This window comes from Gloeophyllum trabeum, assembly GCF_000344685.1.
Source record: "Gloeophyllum trabeum ATCC 11539 unplaced genomic scaffold GLOTRscaffold_00002, whole genome shotgun sequence".
Taxonomy (NCBI): Eukaryota; Fungi; Basidiomycota; class Agaricomycetes; order Gloeophyllales; family Gloeophyllaceae; genus Gloeophyllum; species Gloeophyllum trabeum.
In genome coordinates, this window is record NW_006920411.1 from 1,020,563 (window position 1) to 1,045,147 (window position 24,585).

Here is a 24,585-nt window from a genome sequence, read left to right on the forward strand (position 1 = left end):
CCTTCCGACCCAGGTAAAAGAATAAAAACCAGAAGACCAGAAACACCAAAGCTGAACCGCGACCGCGCCGAAATCCCAGCCAAGTCTGACAAAACTTTACTTGGAAAGTGATCGGACGAGCCCGATCTCGTCCACGTGACGGCAATTCAAATGAATGCGTCCGATTCGGGTTAGGATCGTCATCCAAGAGCATAGGCTTGCAGCCGACAGATAGCGCTAGAGTTGCTTTTCCTCGGTCCCCCATGAAGGCCTCGCGGGTAATACGCATTGTATGTGGACTGTTATTTCCTATTATGCGGACTACCTATGAGACTAGGCTTCGTCCTTGTCGAGAAGCGCTGCGTACAAGGAGCGGTATGTGCCTTTCACGGCTATTGATAGCCTGCGGTCGGAAGACCAGCAGGGGGAACGCGAGCAGTGAGACTCATTTCTGCACGAATAAATGGACGTCAAACTTATGAAGTCTGTGAGAATTACCGTCATGAATCCAGCAACCGGGGAGGACCTCTGCACGTAAGCTTTTGATGCCCCATTCGACCGCAGGACAGCCGTCTGACATAGCAGAAAGCGTCGTTTCCGCCTCTCAAGCGGACGTAAAAGCCACTGTTCTACACGCGCACGATGCCTATCAGTCTGGTGCCTGGTCTCAAGCCAGTGTTCACCATCGATCAACCGTCTTGTCACGTTTAGCGAAAGCCTTGCACAACCGTGTCCCCGAATTCGCTGAACTGGAAACACTGCAGACTGGTCGAACAATACGAGAGATGAGGGCCCAACTCGGTCGCCTTCCGGAATGGCTGTAAGCCCGTCACAGAATGACACCGCGGAGACTACAGCCTCAGAAGCGAATATTACGCAGCACTATTGCGAACGCACCAAGCGTTCGTCGCGCCCACCCAAGGGCCCCTATTCAACTATGTGCAGAGGGTTCCCCTGGGTGTGGTGGCGCTCATTACGGTATGCACCCGTGCGGTCGACTATCAAGAGCCCCTGATTGATGTGGTCTTCGCTGGAAGCCGTTTAACCACCCGCTGCTCATTGCAATCAAGAAAATCGCACCAGCCCTCGCTGCTGGTAATAGTGTGATTGTCAAGCCTTCCGAGGTGCGCATGCTTACAACCTATATCTTCCATATGGAGCCGCATGCCTTCGCAGCTTGCACCCATATCCGTGCTCGAATTCGCCGAGATGGCCAGAGATGCAGGCAGTCAGTGATTTTGCTTACTGATCTTGTGCGTTTTCATCTAACTCTCATCTACAAGTACCGGATGGTGTGCTTTCTGTGCTGCCCGGCTATGGAGTCACAACTGGTAAGGACCTCGTTTCGGAGCCCTTGATAAGAAAAGTCGACATAACGGTAAGTGTGGCTTGATAAAGGAACAACAAAAATTAAATCTCATCTTCATCAGGCGGGTACTGCCACCGGCAGGGCCTTGGGTAGCATAATCGGGTCGAATCTTGCGACGTTCACAGCTGAGCTGGGCGGCAAGGTATCTCATCCGACGTCTCCTACGTTCACACCCACTCAACTTGCGCATTGATAACACAGGCACCCATTATCGTATTCGATGATGCAGACGTTGAATCCGCGGTCAACGGCGCTGCATTCGCCTCGTTCGTCGCCTCTGGGCAGACATGCGTGTCCGGGACGCGTCTTATCGTCCAGGAGAACATCTACGACGCCTTCATGGCTCGCTTCCTCGATAAAGTGAAGAGCATCACCAGGCGCATGGGCAACCGTAAGCTCCCAGTATTCATAGCAATCTCACTCCCTGAACGCGCGATGCAGCGCTCAATCCGCAGTCCACGATGGGCTCCGTGATATCGCACCGCCACCTAGAGCGGATAGAAAAGATGGTCAAACAGAATCGTTCCGGAAATATCTTGGTCGGCGGCGAGCGGATGACTGGTAGGTCTGAGCTCGACGGCTTCGACTTCTCCGAGGGCAGCTTCTTCGCCCCGACCGTCATCGAGGACGTCGGCCTCGAGGACGAGCTCTGGCAGGAGGAAGTATTCGGCCCTGTGGTTGTCACCAAGTCGTTCTCCGTAGGTCACCTACTGCACTCTGGTAGAGGTAAATGCTTACATTCATGGTATAGACCGAGGACGAAGGAGTTCTCCTGGCAAACGCGTGCAAGTATGGGTTAGGCGCAGGGATATGGACGACAGATTTGTCCAGGGCGCACAGGGTCGCTGCTCGTATTCAGGCGGGTCTGGTCTGGGTGAACACCCACCATCGTAATGATCCCAGCTCACCATGGTACGTCGAAAATTTCCTGTCGCAGTAGTATAGTTTTATTCACGAGTCTGATAGGGGAGGAATGAAAGAGAGCGGTATCGGTCGTGAAAACGGCATTGAAGCTCTGGAAGCATGTGAGTCCGTTTCAGAAGAAGCCGTGACAAGACTGACTGCGTTTATGCACTAGATTCTCAGAGCAAATCGACTATCGTGAACATCGCCACTGTCGAGGACACCCGGCTTACTGATGACTGGTTTGCGGAAGGTTCGACAGCCGCCAGGCGATACGGCTGAGCGTTCCGTAGCATCGTGATAGCTGCAGGGAAAGCTCCAGCAGGCATAGGGATATCTTTCAATTGTCCTAATCATACATATTACATGTTCATGCAAAGCTGAGGTTACATACACTTCGTCTGGAGTCTATCTACTCGTGGCGCAGCCGCATGACCCTATAATCCCGTGATACTAAGCTGTTGTCTTGACTGCTTCATGATGGGCGGGTGTCTGTCGTATTCGGATTAGTTAAACTGATACGGAGGCGCGACCCGAGACTCACCTCGTTAAGCTCGACAGGGGCCTCGTCTACAAAGTCAGGCGCCTTGTTGAGATCAGCTAGATACGACGTGCTCTCTTCATCTTCTTCCAAGGCTAACGCATCCAGTTCTGTGAACGCCGGTTAGCAAGGCTGAGTGTGGCGAAGCAGCGAAATGAGCGGACCAGCTTCCAAATCCGCCTCATCAATCTCCTCCGGCACTGCATACGACCGCCCCAACGTCTCCTGAATCTCATTCGCCTGCTCCAGCAGGTCCTCCATATCATAATGCATATTCTTTACAGGCATCATGAGCCCAACGCAACCGCGACGACGCGCATCCAGCGCACCTCGATCTTGTCAATGTCAATCTTCCCGTACTGCTTCTTGATCTCCTTGTTCGCCTGCTTCATCGCCTCGACGGTGGCCATCGTGTTGCGCAGGTTCTCCGTCGTGAGCGCGGCGGACTCCATGTTGAACGTCTGCTGCTGCAGCTGCGCGAGCTGGCCCTCGTACATCCGCTTCTGCTTCAGCGTGCGCAGCGCGCGCTGCTGGATCGCGTCCTAAACGCCCGGGTCGTCATCATCTCTGTGGATGGACGGGGAGGGGAGGGGGTGAGATGGGAGGCGTACCTTCCCGGGCCCGTTGCGCAGCTTGCTCATCTGCTCCTTGTACCGCGCGAGCTCGCCGTCGAGCTTCTTGATCTTCACCTCTATCGACGCAACGCGCGCATCTGTCTGCGCGGGTGACGCTTCTGAGATCGTTGCATGGCATGCCAGGGCGGGTGAGAGGTGCGTACTGAGTTGATAGCGTCCTGTAATGACGGCTTGGGCTTCTTGCTCGACGACGATCCAAATATGCGGTTCATGTTGACTGAAGGGTGATGGTATAAAGCGGAGAGTGGTGTTAGGTCGCGTCGATCCCTTACAGTATGGACTGGTTTAGGTACGCAGTCGATCTGCGATGTTGTCCAAGTGCACATCACTGCGTCGGCAAAGGCCGCTGCCTTAATTGTGGGCGCATATAGGTGCATGTGCTCTACGAGGAAACACAGACGCAAGCCAATCTCAGAGGGCTCTCATGAAAGACGTGCTGTATTAGATGCACGACCTTGCTGGACGTCGTATATTACGGGATCTATACAGCACTGATGTACGTAGAAGACCTAGTCTTCCGAGATCTACAAGCAGGAAGAAGAACGGGAGACTATGGATACACGCTGCACCCGCCACCCATCGCCTCACAAGAACCCCCTAATCGCGCCCCCAACATTCTGCACATCCAACCTATAATCCCAATCAGCATTCATCCCCACATTCATACACGAGCACTCACAAGAACGTATCGTGCCCCCACACCCCGCCGAGCTCGTAGTAGCTCACGCGCTGGTTCCCCGCCATGCGCAGCGCGTCCGCGACCTCGCGCTGCTGCTCGACCGGGAAGAGGATGTCGCTCTGCACGCCGAGGATCAGGACGGGCGTGTTCGCGAGCGGGGAGAGGCCCGCGGCGAGGTCCGGGAGGTGCGGCGGCGGGTTCGGCGGCGGGGGGTGGTGCTTCGAGTGGGAGGTATGCCTGCGGGGCTGCTCCTGCGGCGGTTTGCAGGGAGAAGCAGGATGAGTCAACTGCGATGGGTGCGAGCCACTTGGTGGGGGTGGCGAGAGGTTGAGTTCTTGCAGCGCGGGGAGGGTCATGTCGAACAGGTCCATCGCTTTCGAGACGTAGATCAGCGAGTTCGCGTCGTACTTTAGGCAGAACTGTTCGCCTTGATGGTCGAGGTAGGTTTCGATCAGGAAGTCCGGGCAGAGCGCGGGGGGGCGGGGCATGCCCTTCTCCGGTTCCTCTGAAGGGGGCAGTGGGCGGACCTTGCGGCCGAAACGGATGTCCCACTCTGGGCCGGAGCGGTAGGTTATTGTGGCGATTTCTGTTGAGTGGAGGATATCCGGGTCAGCTGCGAACCCGAGGTATTCCTGGAAGATACGCACGCCTAGCTAGCTTCATGCCTGTATGGGGCGGTAGACGGTCATAGTAAAAACCGTTATTCCAGTTCGGGTCTGCCATCAGCACTGGAATGGCGGCGATCTTAGAATAAAACCAGACTCGAAGTGTCTGAGGCGCTTACCCGCACGCTGAGCGAAGCGCATAGCGATAGCAGACGGGCTGCTGCGGGCGGTCCCGCTGATGCTGACAACCTTCCCAACCCGCTGAGGATATAGCCAACCTGCAGCTAAACTCTGCATGGCGCCCATACTGCTCCCGACGCTCGCATAGAGATGCTCGATACCGAGGTGGTCGAGCAGGTGGAACTGCGCTTGGACCATATCGAAGATGGACAGGATCGGGAAGGTGGTAGCGTAGGGCTGGTTAGTCCGGGGGTCGATCGACGAAGGGCCTGTGGAGCCATAGCAGCCACCAAGGACATTTGTGCAAATGATAAAGTATTTGTCGGTATCCAAGGCGAGCCCGGGGCCTATAAATTTCTCCCACCAGCCCTGGGAGGGGTTGGCTTCTGTGGACGCGGCGTGCGAGGACGCGGAGAGACCGGTGTGGAGGAGGATGGCGTTGTCCGTGCGGGGCGAGAGAGTGCCCCAGGTCTCGTACGCGATGTCGAATGCGGGCAGACTCGAGCCGTACGTGAGAGAGACGGGCGTGGGGTGGTGATAGACGCGGTAGGACTGGGGCGAGGGCCGTGCGTACGGGGGCTCCGGGCCGTCCTCAGAGGCAGGCCGGGCGTCGGCGGCATAGGATGCGCGTATGCGGGACTCGCGATGGGCATGAGCGTCTACGCAGGGGAAGGACGGGCGGCTGGGGGCGGAGGAGGAGGATGCGCGGGCGAGAGTGAGCGCAGCGCGTGCGGCCTTGAGACGGGATCTTTTGAGGAGGGCGGCAGCACCCTGAGCGCAGGCAACAGCAGTGCTCATCGCTGCTCGCTGTCGAGGACGACGTCGGGGGCAAAGAGACGGGCGCCATGGCTGATGAATTTCGAGTGCGACCGCGATGGTGACAACATTTCGACATTGCGGGGTTTGCCGGGTTGAGTTTAAGTGTAACACGCACGGTCAGCAAGTGTTCCTGGCCATTCTTAGCCCAGCACATGCGCGACGTTCATGGCAGAATCCATCCAGTCCACGTCCCAGTCTTCCCTCGCCCCGTCGACCCCGCCCGCGTCCATCCAGAACGCCTTCCACGTTGTCGCTCCCGCAGCCCCCAGACGAGCATCCCTCGCGCTCCTCGACTCTGCCCGCATCAGACTCTCCAAAGACGTATGTTTCATTCATCTCGTGTCCCCCCAAGCCCATTTACACGTGTCTCCCCAGCTCTACTCGCTCGTGCACTCAAATACAAAGTCCAAACGCCACTCGTCTGCCCTCTCTGCTCAGGTATGTTCCGACGCGTCTCTATCCCCCTCACACGCGAACCGTTCACGCGCGCACGCGCCATGGTCGCCCAGGTCGAGACAGAAGACGACGGCGAAGCCCTGCTCTTGACGGGTTATGCGGCGCCCATGGGCCAGTCCGATCTCGACATCGCACACCTCGGTATGTACCATGACCCCCGTGAACAAACGGAGAGCGGTCCGAACGGCAAACAGACCAAGGTGCGCCGATGACCCCAATGTTAGCCTCTCGATCTAAGCGCGCCTCGCGTTCGACGCGTATTTCAGTTTTACACTTTCATTCACCGCCCACGTTCCTCGCGTCCTGTGCTGCCCGCAGCACGCCGATCACGATCAGCGGAGCCAGTCCCCCCTGCTGGCTCTGCCTCCGTCCCTGACTCCCAGCGTCACACCCGACACTTTAGCCTCGACGACGAGCCCGACGACCAGCCGAACGACTCGCATCATGATCACACCCCCAGATCGAAATCGCGTACGCAGCCCAGCAAGCGATCGCCGTCGCGTCCCCTCAGCGCCTCCACGGCCGCGACGAACTCGACCGTCACGGACCACGACCACAGAAAGAAGCTCCGACGGCACAGACGGCCTGAAGGGATCACCATCTCGCCCCCGGCGCACATGCCCGATGTGCTCGACCTCACCTCTCCCGTCGCCTCTCCCGTCCGAGGACCGTCAAACCCCCGACCGACGCCACACCCCGGTGAGACGCGCGAGCGCTCCCGGGCCAAGTCCCCCAACCCCTTCGCGAGGCTGTTCCACGGGCTCTCGAGCCCGCGCAAGGCCTCCACGCAGCTGCCGTCGTCGCACTCCCGCTCAGGATCCCCCACCCCCCGCTCCCGCCCGCAGAGCCCTTCTATCGGGGTATCCTCCGTTCCTGGCTCGCCGAGAAAGGAAAGAGGCCGCAGCCAGACGTGCTGGCGCTTCTTCTCCGGGGCCGCGCCCGGCGCCGCGTCGACGAGTGCGGGGAAGCGCGCTGCCGAATCTGGCTCTGGGATGCCGTCGGAGAAAGTGGACGGGTTGCATGCACATGCGCCGAAGCGGGATAAGGAGAGTGGCAGCCCGGAGAAGAAGGCGGGCGTCACTGTCGTTGCTCCGCGCCCACTGCCAGCGAGGGCCATTCCTGCGCATATGAACGGCGCTGGGTACCAGGGTGTGCCCCCCGTGCGGGTGCGCACGTCGCCGCCCAGGCTGGACGGCGGGAATGCGGGCGAGCGAGAGAGTATCGGCACGGAGAAGCTCGGGCGGTGTTCGCCGTTACTCCTCAGTTTCGGGCACAAGGGCAAGAGTAAGGAGCGCAAGGAGAAGGAGACGGCGAAGGTGGAGATCAGGGTCGTCGGCGAGCCGATTATCGCTAGGGACTATGGGAAGGATAGGCACGCTGCGCGGCCAGCAGGCGCGATTGGCCGGCCGTACGCGTCCGGGAGTCACCCTGGCGCGTCGACTGCCAAGGTGCACAGGTCGAGCACGGGCTCCGGGTCCAAGTCGGGCAAGGCGGACGCGAAGGCGGCCAAGCGGCTCAAGCACGGGAGCTTCGACTTTGAGCGGCCCGCCAGCGGGGGCAGCTCACTCGAAGGGCGCACGAAGAGCCTCAAGGACAAGGAGCGCGCTCTCGAGGGGCATCGGGGCGCGCGCGTCGTCGATGCGTCGTTAACTGCTAATACGCGGAAGCACCCGCAGCGCATCCAGTTCAAGAGTCTCTCCGAGACCGAGGATAATGGGCTGCCGTCGCCGCTGAGGCGCCGCGGCACCGGGGGGTCTGCTGCGTCGCGCGCGCATGGGTACAGCCATTCGCAGACGACCGTATCTGCCTCTGGGGACTCTGCGGAGGGCAGGGAGGCGGGGGGGAGCTGGGGGAGGTCCCATCATCCCCCGCGGTCTGCGCTGCAGCAGAGACACAGGCATCTCGGGGCCTTCCAGTTCGAGCCCGCGGTTCCGTACGTGCCGCCGTCCGCGCCGAGGGACGGTATGTTCGCTTCGCGGACGACGGGTGCGCCGCTGGCTAATAAGACGCCGAAAGTGAACTTGGTGCCGGCCAGCCCGTTCTTGGACGACTCGAGCAGCCACTCTGCGCCGAGTACGAAGGCGAAGAGCCTGGATCTCGGGCTTGGGCTCGCGTGGGCGCCTTCAAGGGTGAAGGAGGACCATTTCTTGCCGAATAGCCACGGGATAGGGCTCATGCGGAGCAAGGAGCGCGAGCAGGTGCTCACAGAGCTGCGAGCGCTCGTTGGGGACGCTGGTATGCAGCGCGTCGAAAAATGTGCGTGCGCTTTTATACTGCTCGTGCAATGTGGTAACCTAAGCTCCATGACAGACATCCGTCGGTGCGAAGCAGGCCAGTTGCCGCTCGACGGGCCCTCCGGCCTCGCGTCGCGCGTCAGGAAGGTTGTGGAGTTGTCCCCGTCGCCTATGCATGGTTTCAAATCGGACGAGCGCAGTAGGAGACTGCTTATCGACCGTCTTGTGAGGGCGGTGCAGGCTGGCCCTGTCGTTGCGACATAGTTGATCCTTGGTCACCGACATGCCATGCTCTGCTCCTGTTGAACGCGTTTGGCCCCCCGTGTGCAAAGCTCTATCTGACTCCGCCCGTGTCGTGGGCCCGTCTGTCTTGCGTCTATGACAAAAAATCACGTTATGAGGTGATGATCTCACTGTCCGTTTCCCGCTGTTTATGGATTAAATCTGTCTTATTGCTCTGTTTATTTGTATCTGCTTCCGTGCGCTGTTTTGTATGTGCTTTTGTGTTGCAATCTGCATGTGTACTTGCATCCGCATCTTCATGTTCTCAGTTTCATGCTCCCTTTACACATCGTCACGACATATTGAGGATTCATTGCTGCATTTGCATTTCATCTCTGGTGCTGCGCCAACTTCGTGTTTCTATATTGCTGTTTGCTGTGTACATGTCTGTTTCGCTGCTACTGTACCACCCATTGCCTGACGGGCTGTTGTTTCATAAATGTCCTGATAGATTGCACTATTTGTAGGGAGTAGAAGTATGGTACTGGAGGCTGGAATGATATAATACGCGCTGCTTGCTATCTCTGATCCTGAAAGAGAACTAGAAGTACAATATGATGTACAAGGAATCCAAACGATCCTACATGCTCAGACATTATGCAGGCCGCAGCGCCCTCAGCCTCTCTGCCAGTCGAGCATCTTCCTCCATGACCTTGTCCTTGGAACTACTGAGATCCGCGACACCCTGGAGGTCCTTCGATGCCATGTCATGCTGGAGCTCGATCTGCGCTTCTTCGGCAGTCTGTTGAATCAGCTGGTCGACCTGATCTTGAGGTGTCGAGACGGCGGTGGTGGATCCCATCGTATCCTCCATGTACGCCGTCTGCACGTCGAGGTCGGCGAACTGTGTCTCGAACTTGTCCATGATCAGGGAGATCTACACAGCCGAGCGGAAAGGTGAATATCAGCAGATTGGATGTGTGCAACGGAGGAGCAGACGCACTCGTTCGAGGTTCATGGATTCCATCGCCTTGTCCATGCCTCGGACTACGGACGTCATGTTCCCTGTCACCTGGCGCATGGTAACAGCAGTCTCCACTCTGCTGGCGACGGCATCTATGCGGCTCGCGAGCCTAAGCAGATTGAGCGCCTCGCTCTTCTTGCGGATGGCGTTCGACGCGTATATCCGCGCACCGTCGGTGTTGCCTTGCTGAAGCGCCTGGGATAGCGCGGATGAGCTATTGGGAGCCGCAGCACCAAGGGTGTCACGTACCTTCTTCAGCCGCGCTTTCTCCTTGTTCTCGTCTTTCTGCGCGTTCTTTGCCTGCCGGTTCAACGACTTTGCGGTAAACTGGAGGACAATTATCGGGGATTAGCTTCCCCCTCTTCCCGTGCACCATTGCACAGACCGCCCACCTTGAGCTGGAACAACGTCTCTGTGTAATAGGAGTTGTGAGTTGGCGTCATAACCAACGCAGTGGCTCTTACTTTCAAGGTTACTCATGATACTGGATACGATACAAAGCAATAGTGAACTGGTATTAAGGCTGAGGTGGGATCACGGTGGCGTACCGACATTCCACAGCCACAGCCACGGTCGATTACAGGATCGATCACGTGGAGGCACCGCGCCTTTACCCCGCCTCGACGTGTTACAGCAGTTGCTCGTCTACTAAGTCTTTTTTAAGAGGCGCAGGATCAAGCCTATTACAGTACTCATTCTGCAGTTGCCCAAACTAGAGGCTTCCCTGCATCACTGGATGCCGTTATTGCATTTACTTAGGTATGTATACTCTCTATCATACCGGTCATAGCTAACATCCCATCTCTTCCCTCAGCTATGGAGCTGCTCTAGGTGCCTTCGTTTTCATGGTCCTCTCACTTGGTATGTTCGTTGATCGTCTGATTGCGCTAAAGTGAAGGCTTAAACTGTGAATAGCCAGCGGACTGCTATGGATTTCCGAGGTTATTGAAGAACACTCGAGATCTTCCAAAGTCATAGGTCAGAGGGGTATTTATGTCGGTAGGATGCTGTTTGGTGGGCATGAGAAAGATGATTGACTTCTGTCTTCAGGTTGTTATTGCCCTGCACGTACTCCTCTACTTCTTCGACTCCCTACCTCTGCCGCAAACGCTTTTCTCCATATTCTGCCACTTTGTCTACCTCCAAAACTTCTCGGCGTCCTGGCCGTTCATCTCCCTGATGTCTCCGTCGTTCCTGGCATCGTGCGCGCTAGTGGTGATTGACCACTTCCTGTGGTTCTTCTACTTCTCTCGCATCACCCAAGAAGCCCGCCAAAGGTCCCACCGCGCTTACCGTGGATATCCAGGCTCAGCACCTCCTGTGAGGGTTCCTGGGTTCGCTGACATCGCAACATTCTTTGGGATCTGTGTGTGGCTTGCCCCGCTCTTTTTGTTTCTCAGTCTGAGCGCAAATGACAATGCCTTGCCTACTGTTACCGGTGAGTAGTAGTTCACCATCCCCATGTTCGGCCCCGTTGAACGGCATGTTTTCAGGAGAGCCCAGCACACCCACAAGCCCCTCAAAACCTATCCTTGTGCAACCTCGATCTTCTCTCTTCAAATCGCTGCTCAGGATCCTACCTATTGACTCCATGCCTCGTATCCGCCCCCGAACGCGCAGAAGGGAGACAGAGGGTATCATTGCACCGTCCTCCCCAGGCGTGCCTCCATCACCGGGACTTGGACATACGTACAGCAACATTCCATCACCCATGTTATCGCCGAGACATTCTGCAGAAGTGTGGGTAGGTGTGGGCGCTGACGGCGTGAGGCCGCCACCTTCTTTCACCTTGAGCCCTCCACCTCGAAGGAGCACAGCGCCTCCGGGAGCAGATGGTTTGGGTTTGAGGAGAACTGCGAGTACCACACATGATACTGCTGTAAAAGACAGATAGCGTAGTTCATAGAATTAGTCTGACTTTGGCCATGGTAAATATCTACGTACATAAACCACGTGCGTAAGGACGATCGCTCGGATCGGACACCTTGACGGCCCAACTTGGAAAGGTTGTGGATAGGGTAACTCGTGTATACTTACCCCAACATACGTCTTTGCTTTCTGACTGGGCTGCTGTGCATACTGAGAACTGCGCCGCAAGACCTCGTACCCCGTCAGCGCTCACTGACGACGGTACAGCTCGCTTCAGGGAGGCCACATCTCCCGAGAACGGTGCAGGGCGGTCAAGATGCATCTCTACCTTTCAGAAGGTCCTCGGACTCTGTACCTCGTTACTAGCTCAGAAGACGAGAGATCTGGTCGACCGAGGCGAGCTCTCGTCTTTCGCGCGGCAGAAGGCAGTACCTCGAAAGCTATCGTTGAATTCCTCCAGAAAGATGATGTTGACTTCTCGAATGCCGTTCGACTGTCCAGTCGGGCTATCAAAGGATGCCTGGGACTAATATCCGTCTCAAATGGTGCGCTTGCCTGTTATTACGACCGAAAAGCATGAGTTCCTCACACCCTAGCAGAGATGTTCCTAGCGGTGGTAACGTCAGCTACTGAAGTAGGCAATACGAGACCATCAGCATCCTCTCCGGAGTCTGTCGCTCGGATACACGATGTCTCCTTCTACAGTCTCACTTCCTCCACCTGGGATGATCTCTCTGCTGCGGCCGATGCTTTACCCAGTCCCAGCTATACCGACTCTGTGGACATGCTGATGATGCAGAGAAATGAGGCGTCCAGCGCCCAGAGCTCTGCGGCTGCTGCGTTTGAACATCCCTGTGCCCCGCTGACCAAAATTCTCTCCTCTGGTTCGTTTTACTATGCGTTGGAACCTTACTGGGATATTTCGTCCCGCCTATCCCAGCGGCTGTCCCGAGACCGCGTTAGCATGAAGGACATCAACACGTTCGACGAGCGATTCGTTTGGAACGAGTACATCGTCCGTAGTTTGCTGGATTTCCGGGATAGATTGGACCAAGACGAGCGAAATGATCTTGATAGGTGCCAGTTTATCGTAAGCCCGGTCTCCGTGACTCTATCGGCAGGAATTATCCCATTTACTATCCATAGATTCTCACCATCCAAGGATTTGTGGGGCTCTTTACCTTAGCCCTGCCCGCTCCGCCGACCAACGGGTCGCCTACCGTAGCCACTCTCACTTTAATATCGCGCTTAGGGTGGAAACGTGCAGGCACAAGGTTCAATACGCGTGGCGTCGATGACGACGGAAATTGTGCTAATTTTGTCGAGGTTCGCGGACTGACCGCTTCTGTTCATGCCCAAAGGTCTGACCAGCAGGCTCTGTAGACGGAAACGCTATTCAGCACGGATCAGCATTGCTTTAGTTACGTACAAGTGCGCGGTAGCATCCCACGTATGTGTTATATTCCTCGAGCAATATATCCGACATCTCACCTTTCGGAACACACCTTACGCAGTATTCTGGGAGCAGCAAGGTTTGCAGACATTTGGACAACGCATTCAAATTACCCGTCCGCAAGCGTCGCAGCCGGCATTTGAACGTCATTTTGCTCAGCTGACAGAAGAATATGGTGCTGTTCACGCCATCAACCTGCTGAGTACGAAGGAGAGCGAAGCAAGTTTGACCGCTGCATATGCACGGCACATGCAAATTGCCCACAATGTCTTCGGTGCCGACGTAGATATGACACACTTTGATTTCCACAACGCCGTCCGGATAGGGGGACATGATAGTGTCATCCGTGATCTGAGGTAGGACGGTCCGTCCGTCCTGAGACTGTTCAAGATATTAACAACTTCGGTGTGCTGGCAGACGCCTCGAGGGCATAAATGATAACATGGAAAGGTTTGGATTCACCATGTGCGACTCAGCTACAGACGAGATCATCACCGAACAGAAAGGTGTCTTCCGAACAAATTGCCTAGACTGGTATGTTGCAGGATACATGGCTGGGACGATGAGATGCTTACCGTACGTGTAGCTTGGATCGCACGAACTTCGTGCAAGACATATTGTCGAGGGCGACTCTGGAGCAGTTCTTGACTTTGGTCCGGAGGGAGTGGCTCCGCGCGGGCTCTCTATGGTCATATCATCGAGAACTGTGGGCTGAGAATGGAGATGCCTTGTCTCGCATATACGCGGGTACGGGGGCGTTGAACACGAGCTTTACTCGCAGTGGAAAGAGAACCCTAGCTGGTTCGTAAAAGAGCTTGACATAAGCTGTTCTCTGACCGCATCTTCAGGCGTGCTATCTGATGCCACGAAGAGTGTTTCCAGAGCTTACATCAATAATTTCCAGGACAAGAACAAGCAAGTGGCGATTGACATGTTCTTGGTACGCCGTACTACAGGAAGCGTCCCGCCTAGAGTTCACGTAAGAATAGGGGAATCTTAGTGACCAAAGACAAGTGACGGTGTTCGACCCTATTCACGACTCCGTTCGTGCGGCGTTGGAGCAAAGGTATGTTGTCTCGAGTACCACGCTATTGTACCAATCTGAGCTTTACAGGTTGTCGGAGTACTCCACGACAAAACAGTGTACCATATTCGCTGGGACCTGGAACCTCAATGGCCGGGTAAGTAGGCGGGCCCTCTTTCTATCCACAATGCAGCTGAGTCTGAACTTACAGCCCCCGTCCTCGGAGTCGCTCTTGCCCTGGCTATTTCCTCAAATAAGTAGGTTTTTATTGATCTTTTGTCACTCACGGTGATCCCCAACCGCGCGTAGATGTCCCGGAGTGCGTCAGCTAGTTCTTGTAGGGATATAGGTATTAATCGAGGAGCAGACCAGATATCTTCGTGATAGGGTTCCAGGAAGTTGTTCCCCTGACTGCCCAACAAATCTTGCAGACTGACCCTGAGAAGAGGTCGGCATGTCTCTCAACTTCGATAACTCCGCTCATTGTCATCGTGTAGGAGAATATGGGAGGCCAAACTCTTGGAAACGCTCGCGCGGCATCCAAACAAGAAGGAAGAGTATGTCATCCTGCGAAGCGAGCAGGTGAGCTCATATATGGAAAGAAGTTTCAGCGGTGGCAGCTCACGGTTTCACCAGTTGGTTGGGACGGCCCTTATTGTTCTTGTCAAAGCCCAGTTGACTTCAGTCATCCGCAATGTCGAAGCCACAACCCGTAAGGTAAGTGAGGCAGCGCGAGTCAGTCGGATTGATCCCAAACCTCATGTTGTAGACTGGCTTGCGAGGCATGTCTGGTAATAAAGGAGCCGTCGGGATACGTCTAGATTATCATGATACCAGCTTTTGCTTCCTCACGGCACACCTGGCTGCTGGGCATAGCAATATCCAAGAACGAAATGCTGATTACTGGACGATCGTCAATGGGCTACAGTTCCTCAGAGGAAAGACTATCAAGAGCCACGAGTATGTTATCAGCATACCCCATACACTCGTATACTCATTACTCATTTCGCCCCCCTAAGCAATGTCATATGGTTGGCAGACACCAACTATCGCATCGATCTAGAGAATGAGACCGTCAGAGCTCTTGCCCTTTCCGACAATCTTGATGCGTTGCTTGCAGCAGATCAGGTATGATGTTCATTTGTCATCTTCGGGAACAACCTCACCGTCCTGCTCAGCTGAAACAAGTGATGGACGCCAAGGCCGCATTTGTGGGATTTGAGGAAGGTCCCATCCTGTTCCGACCAACATACAAGTACGATGTGGGAACAGACAATTATGATACCAGCGAGAAGATGAGAATACCTGCATGGACGGGTGAGTTCGTACGTTACCACATCTTACCTTAGGTTAACTGTGGCAGATCGTATCCTGTATAAGGGTAAGCAGTTAGACCTTACGGTTTACTCAAGAGCGGAATTACGGAGTTCGGATCATCGACCTGGTAAGTGACGTGCAGGATTTGTTCGTGGACTGTCTTACACTCAAGCTGCCAGTTTTCGCTGTATTCCGGGCCGAGATACGGATAATTGACAGCATTAAACGGGCCGCACTTTCTCGCATGCTTCTGGACAGTGTCACCTCCACCGCTCCGGGTGAGAAATTGGATGAGAAACTTGCTTCATTAACTTTCCATCAGGATGACACGGACCGTAAGCAGAATTCTCTTCGTGCATGGACGATCTACCAACTTGATCCGTGTCCGAACAGTTCCACCGCCAAGTTCCGATGACGCAGCATGGTGGGATAGCCCCGGTGAGTTGCTTTCCACTGTCGTTAACAGATGCTAACCACAGTGCCACCGCAGATCACCCGAATGGAGTTTTCAATGTATCGGAGAGCAGCGTCTCAACAGGGCCACAATCCAGGAACCCGTTTGATTCTCCGAGCGACTCTCCCCTCTCAAGCTCACCGTCCTCATCAGATGAGGAATTATATGCACATGCACTGCAATTGCCGACACCTATGGCACCCACTGTCGCTGGACGAAAACCACCACCTCCGCCTCCACCACGGAGCAACAGACCATCTCGGCAGAACGGCGATGCAGCGTAAGACCCTTCCCTGGGTTATTCTACAATGACAGTACTGTACGGAGGGTGGCCCAAGATATCGAGTGCATCTAACTTGCGAGAGGCATCCGTAAAACTTCATAAGAGTGACTGCGTGCAGACAAATCGACCGATACTAGATAAGGCCTTGCTTCTTCAGATCTTCGTATGTCTTGCGGTTGTACACATTGCCTTCATCATCCTCGAGTTCTTCCATCGTCTCTTGCTCGAATATTTCATGACGGCCTTCTCGCTTTAATCGTTCAGCCACTAGACACAGGAGTTAGCTTCTATCCCAGACGGGGCTGGCGATGATCATAACGTACAGGCCAGGGCATCTTCAATCCTAGTAATCTCATGGAAGTGCTTTGTATTCGGGAGTCCAAGAGCTCGCATTCCGAAAGCGTGCCTTGATTCCTATGGAGCAAGGTTAGTACTCCGACAACCCTGTCTTCTGGGACGTACCTGGAAGTGTCGCTCAAAATTCTTCCTACAAGTGTAGAAAGAGGTCAAACACAGTGCCTTATCGTAGGGTGGTTTGAGCGTACCTTCCCATGTACACATGATCCGAGCAGATCTCACACCGATATTCAACCCCCAAACCGTGAAGTTTGTACAGCCAATAGGGAATAGGTTTGCCATCCCATCCTAAGGGTAGTTTCAAGGGGTTGTATATCCGCTCTTCCTCTTCCTCCTCCTCCCCTTCGCCTTTGGCAGCGGGTGGCGGAGCCGGTTTCTTAGATTGCTCGACGAGTTCTTGCTCACGTTCTCGAGCGGTGAGAGAGAATCTGCGCTCGACATTGGACTTCGTGTCGTTGAGTGTGGGAATTAGCGAGCGCAACAGTGCAGTCGAGAGATAGGTGTAAAGCGCGGCAGATCGATGCTTTGCAGCATTTGACTTCTGGGGAACCAAAGAGGGAGGCGGCATAGACCCGGAGCGCGTACCATTGGGATTTTGTGGAGGCGCTTCAGCGGTTGCTTGCTTGGCCGTAGCCTTGATGTGTCGCTTTGAGGTCAGATGAGCGTCATAGACAGTCTGCTTCGCGTAATGTTTCTGACCTGCAGGACATTCATTAACAGGTCCCAATGCCAACGTCGTGGAACCTACATGCGGCACACCACACACCACCTTCCGAGCCATTGGCATCTGGCTGGGTTTTGGAACGAGCTTCTTCCCAATCCGACAGCTCTCCCGCCTCCCATTTCTTATTGAAGTCCTCTGCAGCTTCCTTTTGCGCTGTATCGACGTCCACAAGAGGTTGCGTCCTTTTCGTGAAAGAAAGTAGATAAGCATGCAGAGACTTGATGTATCTTAGGACAAGCCCATAAGATGGAATTCGATCTACAGAGTCACAGCACGCACAGCTCATAATCTCTTGATAGTCGAACTTCTTTGGGCAAGTCTGAATGAATAGGACCATTCTGGGCGGCAATGAGAATGTCGAGGTACTGAAGATAGCCAAGTCGTTTGCCAACATTCTTGATGTTGTTGTAAGTATTATGATTGGCGTACAGGTCAAGGTATTTCCCATAAGCTTCCTCACCCGAGAACAACAGGGCGATTGCTGGAGCAGCAAAGGGGCATGAATGAAGTCGGAGTTGCAGGGGGCGTACTGACTACTCACGGTCTTCCTGCTCCTCGTCTTCGTCCTCTCCCTCGACCTCCTGTCCTTCCTCCAGAAACGCCGCGAGTTCCAACTCAAATCCCCCTGCTACGGAGTCAGGGTACTTGGCATAGTGCTCCTGGATTTTCACCAACCGCGAATAGAACTCAGATAGGTCGTCGTGCTTTGAGGAAGCAGACAATGATTCTATCTCGGCATTCCTAGTATCTTGGTCCTGATAGAGACCATCCAGAGCAGTTACGCGAGAGCCAATACGGTCTAGGATTTGAGATGCTTTGTGTTCCGTCTGCAGCCGTTGTTGGTGGTTTGGGTTTGGCTTGGACAGCAACTGGTACAAAGCTCTTTCGTAGCGTTCTATCTCCTCGTGGGTCTGCCTTTGTACTTCGATAACCGAGTCCATGTTGGTCGATGTCGAGGACGAACGAGAATGCACGCGCACAAATGAAGCGCCCAGTTGGGATCTCTCGCTGTTTCGAACTCAGCAGCTTAGTCAGCATTTTCGCCTTCTGGGATTGCTTGCTCTTCCCTTCGGATCCGGAGGTTCGCGTTTGCATACAACCGTCAAAATGTCTGGTCTTAACGCTGGAGACGAAGTACGTGGAGGGAATTGTCTTTCGGTGGAACGGCTAACCTGAGTACTGCTGTTTTAGAAACTTGTGTTCGAGTCCTCTGAGGCCGTCCCGGTCGTCTCTACTTTCGACGACCTTGGTCTGAAGGAGGATCTTCTCCGAGGCATCTATGCGTACAGTGCGTCGCTACATCATTTGCACGTCTCTTCCACTGACTCAGGCGCTCCCTCAAGACTTCGAGAAACCCTCGGCCATTCAGCAACGCGCTATCTTACCGATAATCCAAGGGCGGGACGTCATTGCTCAAGCGCAGTCGGGAACTGGAAAAACCGCGACCTTCTCTATCTCAATCTTGCAGTCCATCGACGTGACGGTCCGGGAGACGCAAGCACTCGTGCTGTCACCTACGCGTGAATTAGCCACTCAAATTCAGTCCGTTGTCCTCGCTCTGGGCGACTACATGAACGTTCAGTGTCACGCCTGCATCGGCGGTACGTCCATCGGAGAGGATATTCGGAAACTGGAGTATGGTCAGCATGTGGTGTCCGGAACACCCGGACGTGTATTCGACATGATAAGGAGGCGGAGCTTGCGGACGCGGAACATCAAGATGCTCGTCCTTGACGAAGCGGACGAACTATTGAACAAAGGGTTCAAGGACCAAATATACGACGTTTATCGATACTTACCCCCCGCTACTCAAGTTGTCCTCCTCAGCGCTACCCTCCCGTACGACGTGCTGGAGATGACCACAAAATTCATGACGGACCCCATCCGTATTCTCGTGAAGCGTGACGAACTTACGCTAGAGGGTATCAAGCAGTTCTTCGTGGCTGTGGAGAAGGAGGACTGGAAGTTCGACACGCTGTGCGACTTATACGACACGTTAACGATCACTCAAGCTGTCATTTTCTGCAACACACGGCGGAAAGTCGACTGGCTAACTGAAAAGATGCGAGCGGCCAACTTCACAGTGTCATCTATGCACGGAGAGATGCCCCAGAAGGAACGAGACGCGATCATGTCAGAGTTCCGCGCGGGATCATCGTGAGTAACCACGTCGCAAGCTGTTCCTTGCTTATGACTGACTTCTTTGCAGACGTGTTTTGATAACAACGGACGTTTGGGCTCGCGGTATCGATGTGCAGCAAGTATCGTTGGTTATTAATTATGATCTTCCTTCGTACGTCCTCGTTCAGGTGGCAGTTGCCTGCAGTTAGTGACGATCATCCCCAACTAGAAATCGCGAAAATTACATCCACCGCATTGGCCGTTCTGGTCGTTTCGGAAGGAAGGGTGTTGCCATCAACGTGCGCATGCAACATTATTACTCCTGACCATAGGCTAATGATATTCTAGTTCGTTACGGTCGATGATGTGAAGATTCTGCGGGACATCGAGCAATTCTACAGCACACAAATTGTGAGTGAAACATATTCGTCGGGTTCCGTCGGGCTGGCAGCTGATCTTCTTCTGTAGGACGAGATGCCCGTCAACGCCGCAGAATTAATCTGATTCCGTTGAACTCGGTCAATTGTCGGTCGGACAGAATATTCGATCGTTGCGCTATCAGCGAGCTGTTGTCATTTTGCTGTGGTGATACCTGATGTAATTATAGTATGTTGCCGCCCTGTATTATTGTTTTGAAGACAGTTTTTGCACGCTCGGAACATCTCAGAGTTCTGTCAGACCGTCTGCGAGCTGAAACAAGCGTCCCTACGAGCTAGTAGACGTGCGTTCGATGCAATTGCAGGTTGCATTCCTACGGACGAACGAGCACTGCGGCGTCTCGATCGGTTTTTGTAACAGAATTAAACAAGACCTACACCTATGCAGAGTTGGCCAGCGTTACTACCTACCGATCCAATCCTAACGCCGAGGAACCTCCACTGCGCAGGCCTGCAGCTAGATTGCTCCTAGCGGATCCAGTGCCACTGCAGCTGTCGCATGGGTGCCCAGTGACTGGGAATGCGAAACATCAGGCGTGTCTTGTAAATCTAGCAGGCTTATCACTCTGCGGGGATATGGCCGCCTGCATCTTCGAGGACGCTCACTATATTAGATAATATCAGACACGAGTTTGCTAGATATTAGAGCTAGCAGCAGCAGCTTAGCACTCGTTCCAGACGGTCGCTGAAGATCGCAGTCGAGCCGTTCGACGGAATTAATCTGATATCGCCGTCAACGTGCGTTATCTCCAGACGGAGGAGTTGGCCGAGGATTGGCGGAGTGGGACGCGCTCGGCCTTCACCGCACAATAGTGGAGCAGCACGGTGCGTGGACGGAAGCGGATGGAAGGACCAGACTTCGATTCATGGAAGAGATAACAACTTTGGACGATGAACATAGTCGCGCTTGCGGAGAATTGCGATATCCTTGATGCAACGCGGCGGAGGCGAACGTTCGGCCCCAGATGGCACAGTGAACACCCTGAGGAGGTGGGAAGAGCGTGCCGCAGCGTCAGAATGATGTTTCCTAGATACGACAGTCTCACGAGCGTCAGAGCATAACGAGGACTTCTCAGAAATCCCTAACCGCGCTGACCGCTCATGATAGTGCTGTGGACGCTCCTGTCGCCAGGTCCTCAGAGATAGAACGCATTGCTAGAGGAGGGCAGAACCACTCAGTTTGTGCGGTGAATACGGCGGCGCAAACCTTACACAGTCATGGAAAATGCTTCTCACGGAAGTGTAATTTCGGCAGACAGTGAATGGTGAGATAATCAATGGCCCGGAAACGTCCTTCGTTGCACCGCTTACCGACCTATATCCCCCCGTCTGGAAAGGTGTCGCAATAATGTCAGTCCTTCAGAACGTTCGGCATCTTCAGAATGGAGTGCAGACAATATTTGACTACTCCTAGAGAGATGAATATTGCGCAGTAGCATCAGCATTCTAAGTCGCCAGCTTTCGTCATGGGATGTGAAGTCACTCACAGGCGCCTGGTCGGATGCAAGATGAAATCTCCCTCCGGACCGACTCTAAGTATCAAAGGTACCAGATGACATATCAACACCAGGAGTACGGCTCTGGTCATAACATCATATTTCGCTTACGAATTATGTCTGCCAGGAAGCTAAGTATGCGAAAACACCCGTAATCCGATTTACCCTTCCTATCCGCCACACGTAAGGAACGCGTTATCGGCATGCCATCATGATTGCCCGGAGGGGATCCTACAGGGAATGCGCGCGGTCACCACAGTTCTTAAGGTCGGTTCCAAGTCGTCCTGCTTTGTGGACGAGTACTGGTGTAACTCCGCAAAAAAGCTGGCGATTACTATCCGCTCATCGAAAAGCTCACGGCAGTACTTACCATCGTTCAGAGATAAGGAGTCAAAATCAGATAGCGCCCTTTGGGAGGGTGAATCCCCAGAGCTTCAAGTCCTGCAACATCATTGGCATACATGCTTGTCAGTCCCCCAGCTCCTCCGAGGAGGGAACAGAGAATTCCACTGCTCGCACCCTGTTGACGAACAACCTAGCCATATATGGAAGTGGCTTCTCGTCTGCTTCTTCGCAATGCGATAAGCCGCGGCCATGGACGCAGAAGGTAGGAGATCGTCTTTATGCGAGGATGTCTATCGAAATCCATGTATAATGCTCCGATGAGTGCAGAGATAAGTCATCCATAGGTTGCAGCAAGGCAGCACGAACCTGGACGGAGAATGTCTTGCATCAGAATCGTAGTTCGAGGCAGCCCAACCCGACATCCGATGCGAAGTGCTGATGTATGACCCGATTTAGGCCACCTGAAGATCCCGATAGACTATCCAAGCATCATCATAAGGTAGCAATGACTCTGCAGCTTTTGTTAGTCGTCATCATTCTCATCTGTGCTCTCATCCGATAGCCTCCGGGTCGTCTTCAGAAAGCCAGCCTTCTTTCGGACTTCCGCAGATTGTCTCCCCTGGACGACTGGCCTACTGGTAGCCTATCTTTCGATGACCCGCCAACTGCTGGGTTGTCGGATGCTTTATGTGTCGACGTCTCATCTCTATCCTACCAACGGATGGCTGCTTAGGGCCTTTAATTTTCGTGCGGAAAGGGACGCCGTATTCACTTCCTCGTCGCAGTTCCCATTCCACGCAGCTCGGGTCACATACTTGTGTAATTTTAGAGGCGGATGTCGGTTCTGCTACTTGCTCTCCCGATTGTCCCCCGCGGTATAAAATCTGAGCGGGTAATCACTCGAGTTCCTCACCTCAATCTCCATCCTCAATAACGCTTTAGCAAGCGACCTTGTACCCTCACAACGATGTGCTTTTTCCGCAGGCAAGTGTTCACTACCTTTTGTCAGGATTGTCGGCTTATTCCTCTGATCGTTGCAGAGTCAGGAATGTCTACCTCAGGTAAACCAGAGCGCACAGTAGCCTTCGCCGTATTGACACTTCGTCACCAGATGCGGTCATGCCATCAATCTCCCGGAAGAGGAGGTGACTATATATCGGTTGTCGAAAGTTGCCTGCTGACGACCGTTAAAGATTAAGTGCGACTCAGTAAGGTGCAAGTTCAGCCCGAACCACCCGCCCAACTGTGTGCCGCCTTCCTGTACTCAAACTTGTTGGCAATAGTACGTAGCTGCTTCTATGTCCGTCGAGAGGCCGACTGAATTGGCGATTGTTAGCCATCAATTCCCACAACAATATGGTCCGTATGACGTTTCACCCCGGAGAGGAGCATGCATCTCTAACTTACCACGACAGCTCCGAACATCGACGATTTTTGCCCTGCTTGCAAGGCTCACAGATAAATAATGACCTACGGAAAGAAACAGTACACGCATAGAATTTACAATCAGGGAAAGGGATCTATACCTTGTAATACCATAGAGATAATCGTACAGCTTGGGATATCCGATGAGGCCGCGTCGAATTATCTAATATCGTGTTCCAGAGATTAGGTTTCAAGCGTGAGTGAATTCGACATCCGCTCGGGGCGTAACGTGCGGGAGAAACTTAGGTGAAACTCAGGCTTTCAAGCGCGTTTGACGACGGGATAGAAGGATCCGTGAGGCGAAAGGACACCGCGGATCCGGACCATGGACGGAGCATAGTTTACTGAACGATCGGCTAGGGACGACTGCATCTCAGGCCATTCTTCAGACGTTACGGTACTCAGCAGCTGCTCACCAAGGACTCGTGCCTCTAACACCCAGCGATCTGCGACTCGCGCGAAAGAGCAGGCCGGAATCAATAGAATACAAACAGGTGGTGATACAGGATTAAGCTGTTAAGCATGGCAGATAAGAGGATTGCATGTGATAAAGGAGCTATCCGAGACGACGGAGAAAATACGGACTACACGATCAGCTTTCATCCTTGATGTCATGCTTCTTCTTCAACTGAGCTAACTCTTCCTCTCGGCGGGCAAGGTCGGCTTTAGCCGCCGCTGCGTCCTGTTTAGCGGGCATGTGGTACAGGACGACGATATATCGGCCCTGCAAATGGAAGCCGTTCAAGTGGTCAAGGGCATTCTTAGCCTGCCGTGCACAATGAGTCTGCCAGCCGGGGAACATGTGGAAGAGCCGCACGTACATCCATCACATCATCGAATACTATGAAGGCAGTCCCCTTCGTCTTTTGCTCATTCCCTATTCGAATCTGTCTTATGCTCCCGTAACGGCCAAACAACTCGTATAGGTCTTCCCCGGTGATGTTGTAGTCCAAATTCTTGACAAAGAGGATGCGATTTGCACCTGGAGGTAATTTCGTCTAGAGCAACACAGAGGATGAGCGCAGTCATTGGATAGTATATAATGTAAATGCACCGTTGGTCTAGCCAAGGCCATCTGCAGAGTTTGTGGGTGGACGGTGGTGGAAAGCACGAATACGAAGCGGCTTTGGTGAGCAAACCCTAGAGTAGGTTTACACGCCACGCGTACTGCTCACTTGGTACGCTGTCGGGTTGTCAAAATGCCGCCTTGTTTATAATCTGATTACGAATCTAACACGCGGCAATCTACAGTGCCTTGCATAAGAAACTGAACATTGCATTTCCGCGCGCATTGTTTGTTCGCGCCAAATATACCCTTTTCGGGTATCGGCAAATGCGCGGCAAAGGAGTCGTCGAAAGGGAGAGTGATTGGACACACAGCTGGGGGCAAGATATATGCATTCTGTCCTTACTGTAATTATACAAAGGACATATCATGCATTTTCTGAAGCCTTTCGAGCCCCCTTGAGGCGTCTGCGATTCCCTGCCTAGCCAAGGGGTCCCGCGAGAGGTCTTCCGAAGTTACCCAAAAAGGGCATATTTGGCGCGGACAAACAACGCGCGCGGAAATGCAATGTTCAGTTTCTTATGCAAGGCACTGTATATACTCGAAGGAGCAAAACAAAGCTTGTCTA

General features: G+C 54.0%; 10 protein-coding genes across 10 annotated transcripts; 5 read left to right on the forward strand and 5 right to left on the reverse strand.

The window, feature by feature from the left end:
* The first annotated feature begins 202 nt into the window (after positions 1–202).
* Positions 203–3,613, forward strand: GLOTRDRAFT_70239 (aldehyde dehydrogenase). Its single transcript, XM_007863979.1, has 19 exons — positions 203–269; positions 317–417; positions 472–513; positions 569–799; positions 846–957; positions 1,017–1,103; positions 1,156–1,207; positions 1,263–1,357; positions 1,410–1,490; positions 1,550–1,739; positions 1,790–2,046; positions 2,100–2,260; positions 2,315–2,373; positions 2,427–2,743; positions 2,796–2,902; positions 2,957–3,068; positions 3,122–3,334; positions 3,404–3,508; positions 3,571–3,613. Exons 1-14 carry the CDS (start codon positions 243–245, stop codon positions 2,531–2,533), a joined length of 1,602 nt encoding a protein of 533 aa, XP_007862170.1. The 5' UTR covers positions 203–242; the 3' UTR covers positions 2,534–2,743; positions 2,796–2,902; positions 2,957–3,068; positions 3,122–3,334; positions 3,404–3,508; positions 3,571–3,613.
* On the reverse strand, positions 2,705–3,639 carry GLOTRDRAFT_103160 (uncharacterized protein; the record flags this gene model as incomplete). Its single annotated transcript, XM_007863980.1, has 6 exons — positions 2,705–2,743; positions 2,796–2,902; positions 2,957–3,068; positions 3,122–3,334; positions 3,404–3,508; positions 3,571–3,639. The coding sequence occupies 6 exons, from the start codon at positions 3,637–3,639 to the stop codon at positions 2,705–2,707; spliced, it is 645 nt and encodes a 214-aa protein (XP_007862171.1).
* A 202-nt stretch (positions 3,640–3,841) lies between these two features.
* On the reverse strand, positions 3,842–6,015 carry GLOTRDRAFT_113893 (homoserine acetyltransferase; the record flags this gene model as incomplete). Its single annotated transcript, XM_007863981.1, has 5 exons — positions 3,842–4,057; positions 4,107–4,692; positions 4,754–4,834; positions 4,891–5,626; positions 5,863–6,015. The coding sequence occupies 5 exons, from the start codon at positions 6,013–6,015 to the stop codon at positions 4,012–4,014; spliced, it is 1,602 nt and encodes a 533-aa protein (XP_007862172.1). The 3' UTR covers positions 3,842–4,011.
* A 192-nt stretch (positions 6,016–6,207) lies between these two features.
* Positions 6,208–8,664, forward strand: GLOTRDRAFT_119367 (uncharacterized protein; the record flags this gene model as incomplete). The annotated part of the gene is made up of 3 exons (XM_007863982.1): positions 6,208–6,366; positions 6,433–8,422; positions 8,477–8,664. The coding sequence occupies 3 exons, from the start codon at positions 6,208–6,210 to the stop codon at positions 8,662–8,664; spliced, it is 2,337 nt and encodes a 778-aa protein (XP_007862173.1).
* A 14-nt stretch (positions 8,665–8,678) lies between these two features.
* On the reverse strand, positions 8,679–10,133 carry GLOTRDRAFT_54799 (vacuolar assembly protein DID2). Its single transcript, XM_007863657.1, has 5 exons — positions 10,111–10,133; positions 10,045–10,058; positions 9,896–9,979; positions 9,626–9,841; positions 8,679–9,559 (listed from the first exon to the last, which is right to left on the reverse strand). The coding sequence occupies exons 1-5, from the start codon at positions 10,124–10,126 to the stop codon at positions 9,278–9,280; spliced, it is 612 nt and encodes a 203-aa protein (XP_007861848.1). The 5' UTR covers positions 10,127–10,133; the 3' UTR covers positions 8,679–9,277.
* A 197-nt stretch (positions 10,134–10,330) lies between these two features.
* GLOTRDRAFT_113895 (DUF396-domain-containing protein) lies at positions 10,331–11,587 on the forward strand. The gene is made up of 5 exons (XM_007863983.1): positions 10,331–10,405; positions 10,461–10,507; positions 10,562–10,641; positions 10,697–11,084; positions 11,140–11,587. Exons 1-5 carry the CDS (start codon positions 10,383–10,385, stop codon positions 11,538–11,540), a joined length of 939 nt encoding a protein of 312 aa, XP_007862174.1. The 5' UTR covers positions 10,331–10,382; the 3' UTR covers positions 11,541–11,587.
* A 217-nt stretch (positions 11,588–11,804) lies between these two features.
* Positions 11,805–18,039, forward strand: GLOTRDRAFT_113896 (DNase I-like protein). The gene is made up of 28 exons (XM_007863984.1): positions 11,805–12,060; positions 12,115–12,605; positions 12,662–12,841; positions 12,899–12,965; positions 13,030–13,324; positions 13,386–13,502; positions 13,555–13,769; positions 13,817–13,908; positions 13,958–14,034; positions 14,083–14,149; positions 14,204–14,249; positions 14,302–14,311; positions 14,360–14,440; positions 14,490–14,574; positions 14,629–14,709; positions 14,762–14,952; positions 15,012–15,120; positions 15,171–15,309; positions 15,356–15,436; positions 15,489–15,644; positions 15,703–15,747; positions 15,800–16,313; positions 16,370–16,460; positions 16,509–16,533; positions 16,592–17,102; positions 17,152–17,354; positions 17,407–17,608; positions 17,669–18,039. The coding sequence occupies exons 1-22, from the start codon at positions 11,832–11,834 to the stop codon at positions 16,045–16,047; spliced, it is 3,102 nt and encodes a 1,033-aa protein (XP_007862175.1). The 5' UTR covers positions 11,805–11,831; the 3' UTR covers positions 16,048–16,313; positions 16,370–16,460; positions 16,509–16,533; positions 16,592–17,102; positions 17,152–17,354; positions 17,407–17,608; positions 17,669–18,039.
* GLOTRDRAFT_90798 (uncharacterized protein) lies at positions 16,180–18,068 on the reverse strand (the record flags this gene model as incomplete). The annotated part of the gene is made up of 7 exons (XM_007863985.1): positions 16,180–16,313; positions 16,370–16,460; positions 16,509–16,533; positions 16,592–17,102; positions 17,170–17,309; positions 17,407–17,608; positions 17,669–18,068. 7 exons carry the CDS (start codon positions 18,066–18,068, stop codon positions 16,180–16,182), a joined length of 1,503 nt encoding a protein of 500 aa, XP_007862176.1.
* Positions 18,069–18,205: 137 nt separating this feature from the next.
* GLOTRDRAFT_54808 (DEAD-domain-containing protein) lies at positions 18,206–19,923 on the forward strand. The gene is made up of 7 exons (XM_007863658.1): positions 18,206–18,261; positions 18,319–18,415; positions 18,471–19,284; positions 19,337–19,420; positions 19,478–19,547; positions 19,597–19,659; positions 19,717–19,923. Exons 1-7 carry the CDS (start codon positions 18,235–18,237, stop codon positions 19,750–19,752), a joined length of 1,191 nt encoding a protein of 396 aa, XP_007861849.1. The 5' UTR covers positions 18,206–18,234; the 3' UTR covers positions 19,753–19,923.
* Positions 19,924–23,305: 3,382 nt separating this feature from the next.
* Positions 23,306–24,082, reverse strand: GLOTRDRAFT_119371 (RNA-binding domain-containing protein). Its single transcript, XM_007863986.1, has 3 exons — positions 24,006–24,082; positions 23,773–23,949; positions 23,306–23,717 (listed from the first exon to the last, which is right to left on the reverse strand). The coding sequence occupies exons 1-3, from the start codon at positions 24,024–24,026 to the stop codon at positions 23,544–23,546; spliced, it is 372 nt and encodes a 123-aa protein (XP_007862177.1). The 5' UTR covers positions 24,027–24,082; the 3' UTR covers positions 23,306–23,543.
* Between the last annotated feature and the right edge of the window lie 503 nt (positions 24,083–24,585).

Excerpts from the sequence above, each read along its gene's own strand:
- GLOTRDRAFT_70239 (XM_007863979.1), top strand. The coding sequence starts at position 243 with ATGAAGGCCTCGCGGGTAATACGCATT. Across the intron at positions 958-1,016 it reads GTGTGGTGGCGCTCATTACG|CCGTTTAACCACCCGCTGCT; the intron begins GTATGCACCCGT and ends CTTCGCTGGAAG. Across the intron at positions 2,261-2,314 it reads AATGATCCCAGCTCACCATG|GGGAGGAATGAAAGAGAGCG; the intron begins GTACGTCGAAAA and ends CGAGTCTGATAG.
- GLOTRDRAFT_113895 (XM_007863983.1), top strand. The coding sequence starts at position 10,383 with ATGCCGTTATTGCATTTACTTAG. Across the intron at positions 10,406-10,460 it reads CCGTTATTGCATTTACTTAG|CTATGGAGCTGCTCTAGGTG; the intron begins GTATGTATACTC and ends CTCTTCCCTCAG. Across the intron at positions 10,642-10,696 it reads TAGGTCAGAGGGGTATTTAT|GTTGTTATTGCCCTGCACGT; the intron begins GTCGGTAGGATG and ends TTCTGTCTTCAG.
- GLOTRDRAFT_54808 (XM_007863658.1), top strand. The coding sequence starts at position 18,235 with ATGTCTGGTCTTAACGCTGGAGACGAA. Across the intron at positions 18,262-18,318 it reads GTCTTAACGCTGGAGACGAA|AAACTTGTGTTCGAGTCCTC; the intron begins GTACGTGGAGGG and ends CTGCTGTTTTAG. Across the intron at positions 19,660-19,716 it reads AATTCTACAGCACACAAATT|GACGAGATGCCCGTCAACGC; the intron begins GTGAGTGAAACA and ends CTTCTTCTGTAG.
- GLOTRDRAFT_119371 (XM_007863986.1), bottom strand. The coding sequence starts at position 24,026 with ATGGCCTTGGCTAGACCAACG. Across the intron at positions 23,950-24,005 it reads TGGCCTTGGCTAGACCAACG|ACGAAATTACCTCCAGGTGC; the intron begins GTGCATTTACAT and ends GTGTTGCTCTAG. Across the intron at positions 23,718-23,772 it reads TATTCGATGATGTGATGGAT|GCTAAGAATGCCCTTGACCA; the intron begins GTACGTGCGGCT and ends TGTGCACGGCAG.
- GLOTRDRAFT_113896 (XM_007863984.1), top strand. The coding sequence starts at position 11,832 with ATGCATCTCTACCTTTCAGAAGGTCCTCGGACTCTGTACCTCGTTACT. Across the intron at positions 13,770-13,816 it reads TGGAAAGAGAACCCTAGCTG|GCGTGCTATCTGATGCCACG; the intron begins GTTCGTAAAAGA and ends CCGCATCTTCAG. Across the intron at positions 15,437-15,488 it reads GAGTTCGGATCATCGACCTG|TTTTCGCTGTATTCCGGGCC; the intron begins GTAAGTGACGTG and ends TCAAGCTGCCAG.
- GLOTRDRAFT_54799 (XM_007863657.1), bottom strand. Across the intron at positions 9,842-9,895 it reads AGAAAGCGCGGCTGAAGAAG|GCGCTTCAGCAAGGCAACAC; the intron begins GTACGTGACACC and ends GCGCTATCCCAG. Across the intron at positions 9,560-9,625 it reads AATCCATGAACCTCGAACGA|ATCTCCCTGATCATGGACAA; the intron begins GTGCGTCTGCTC and ends TCGGCTGTGTAG.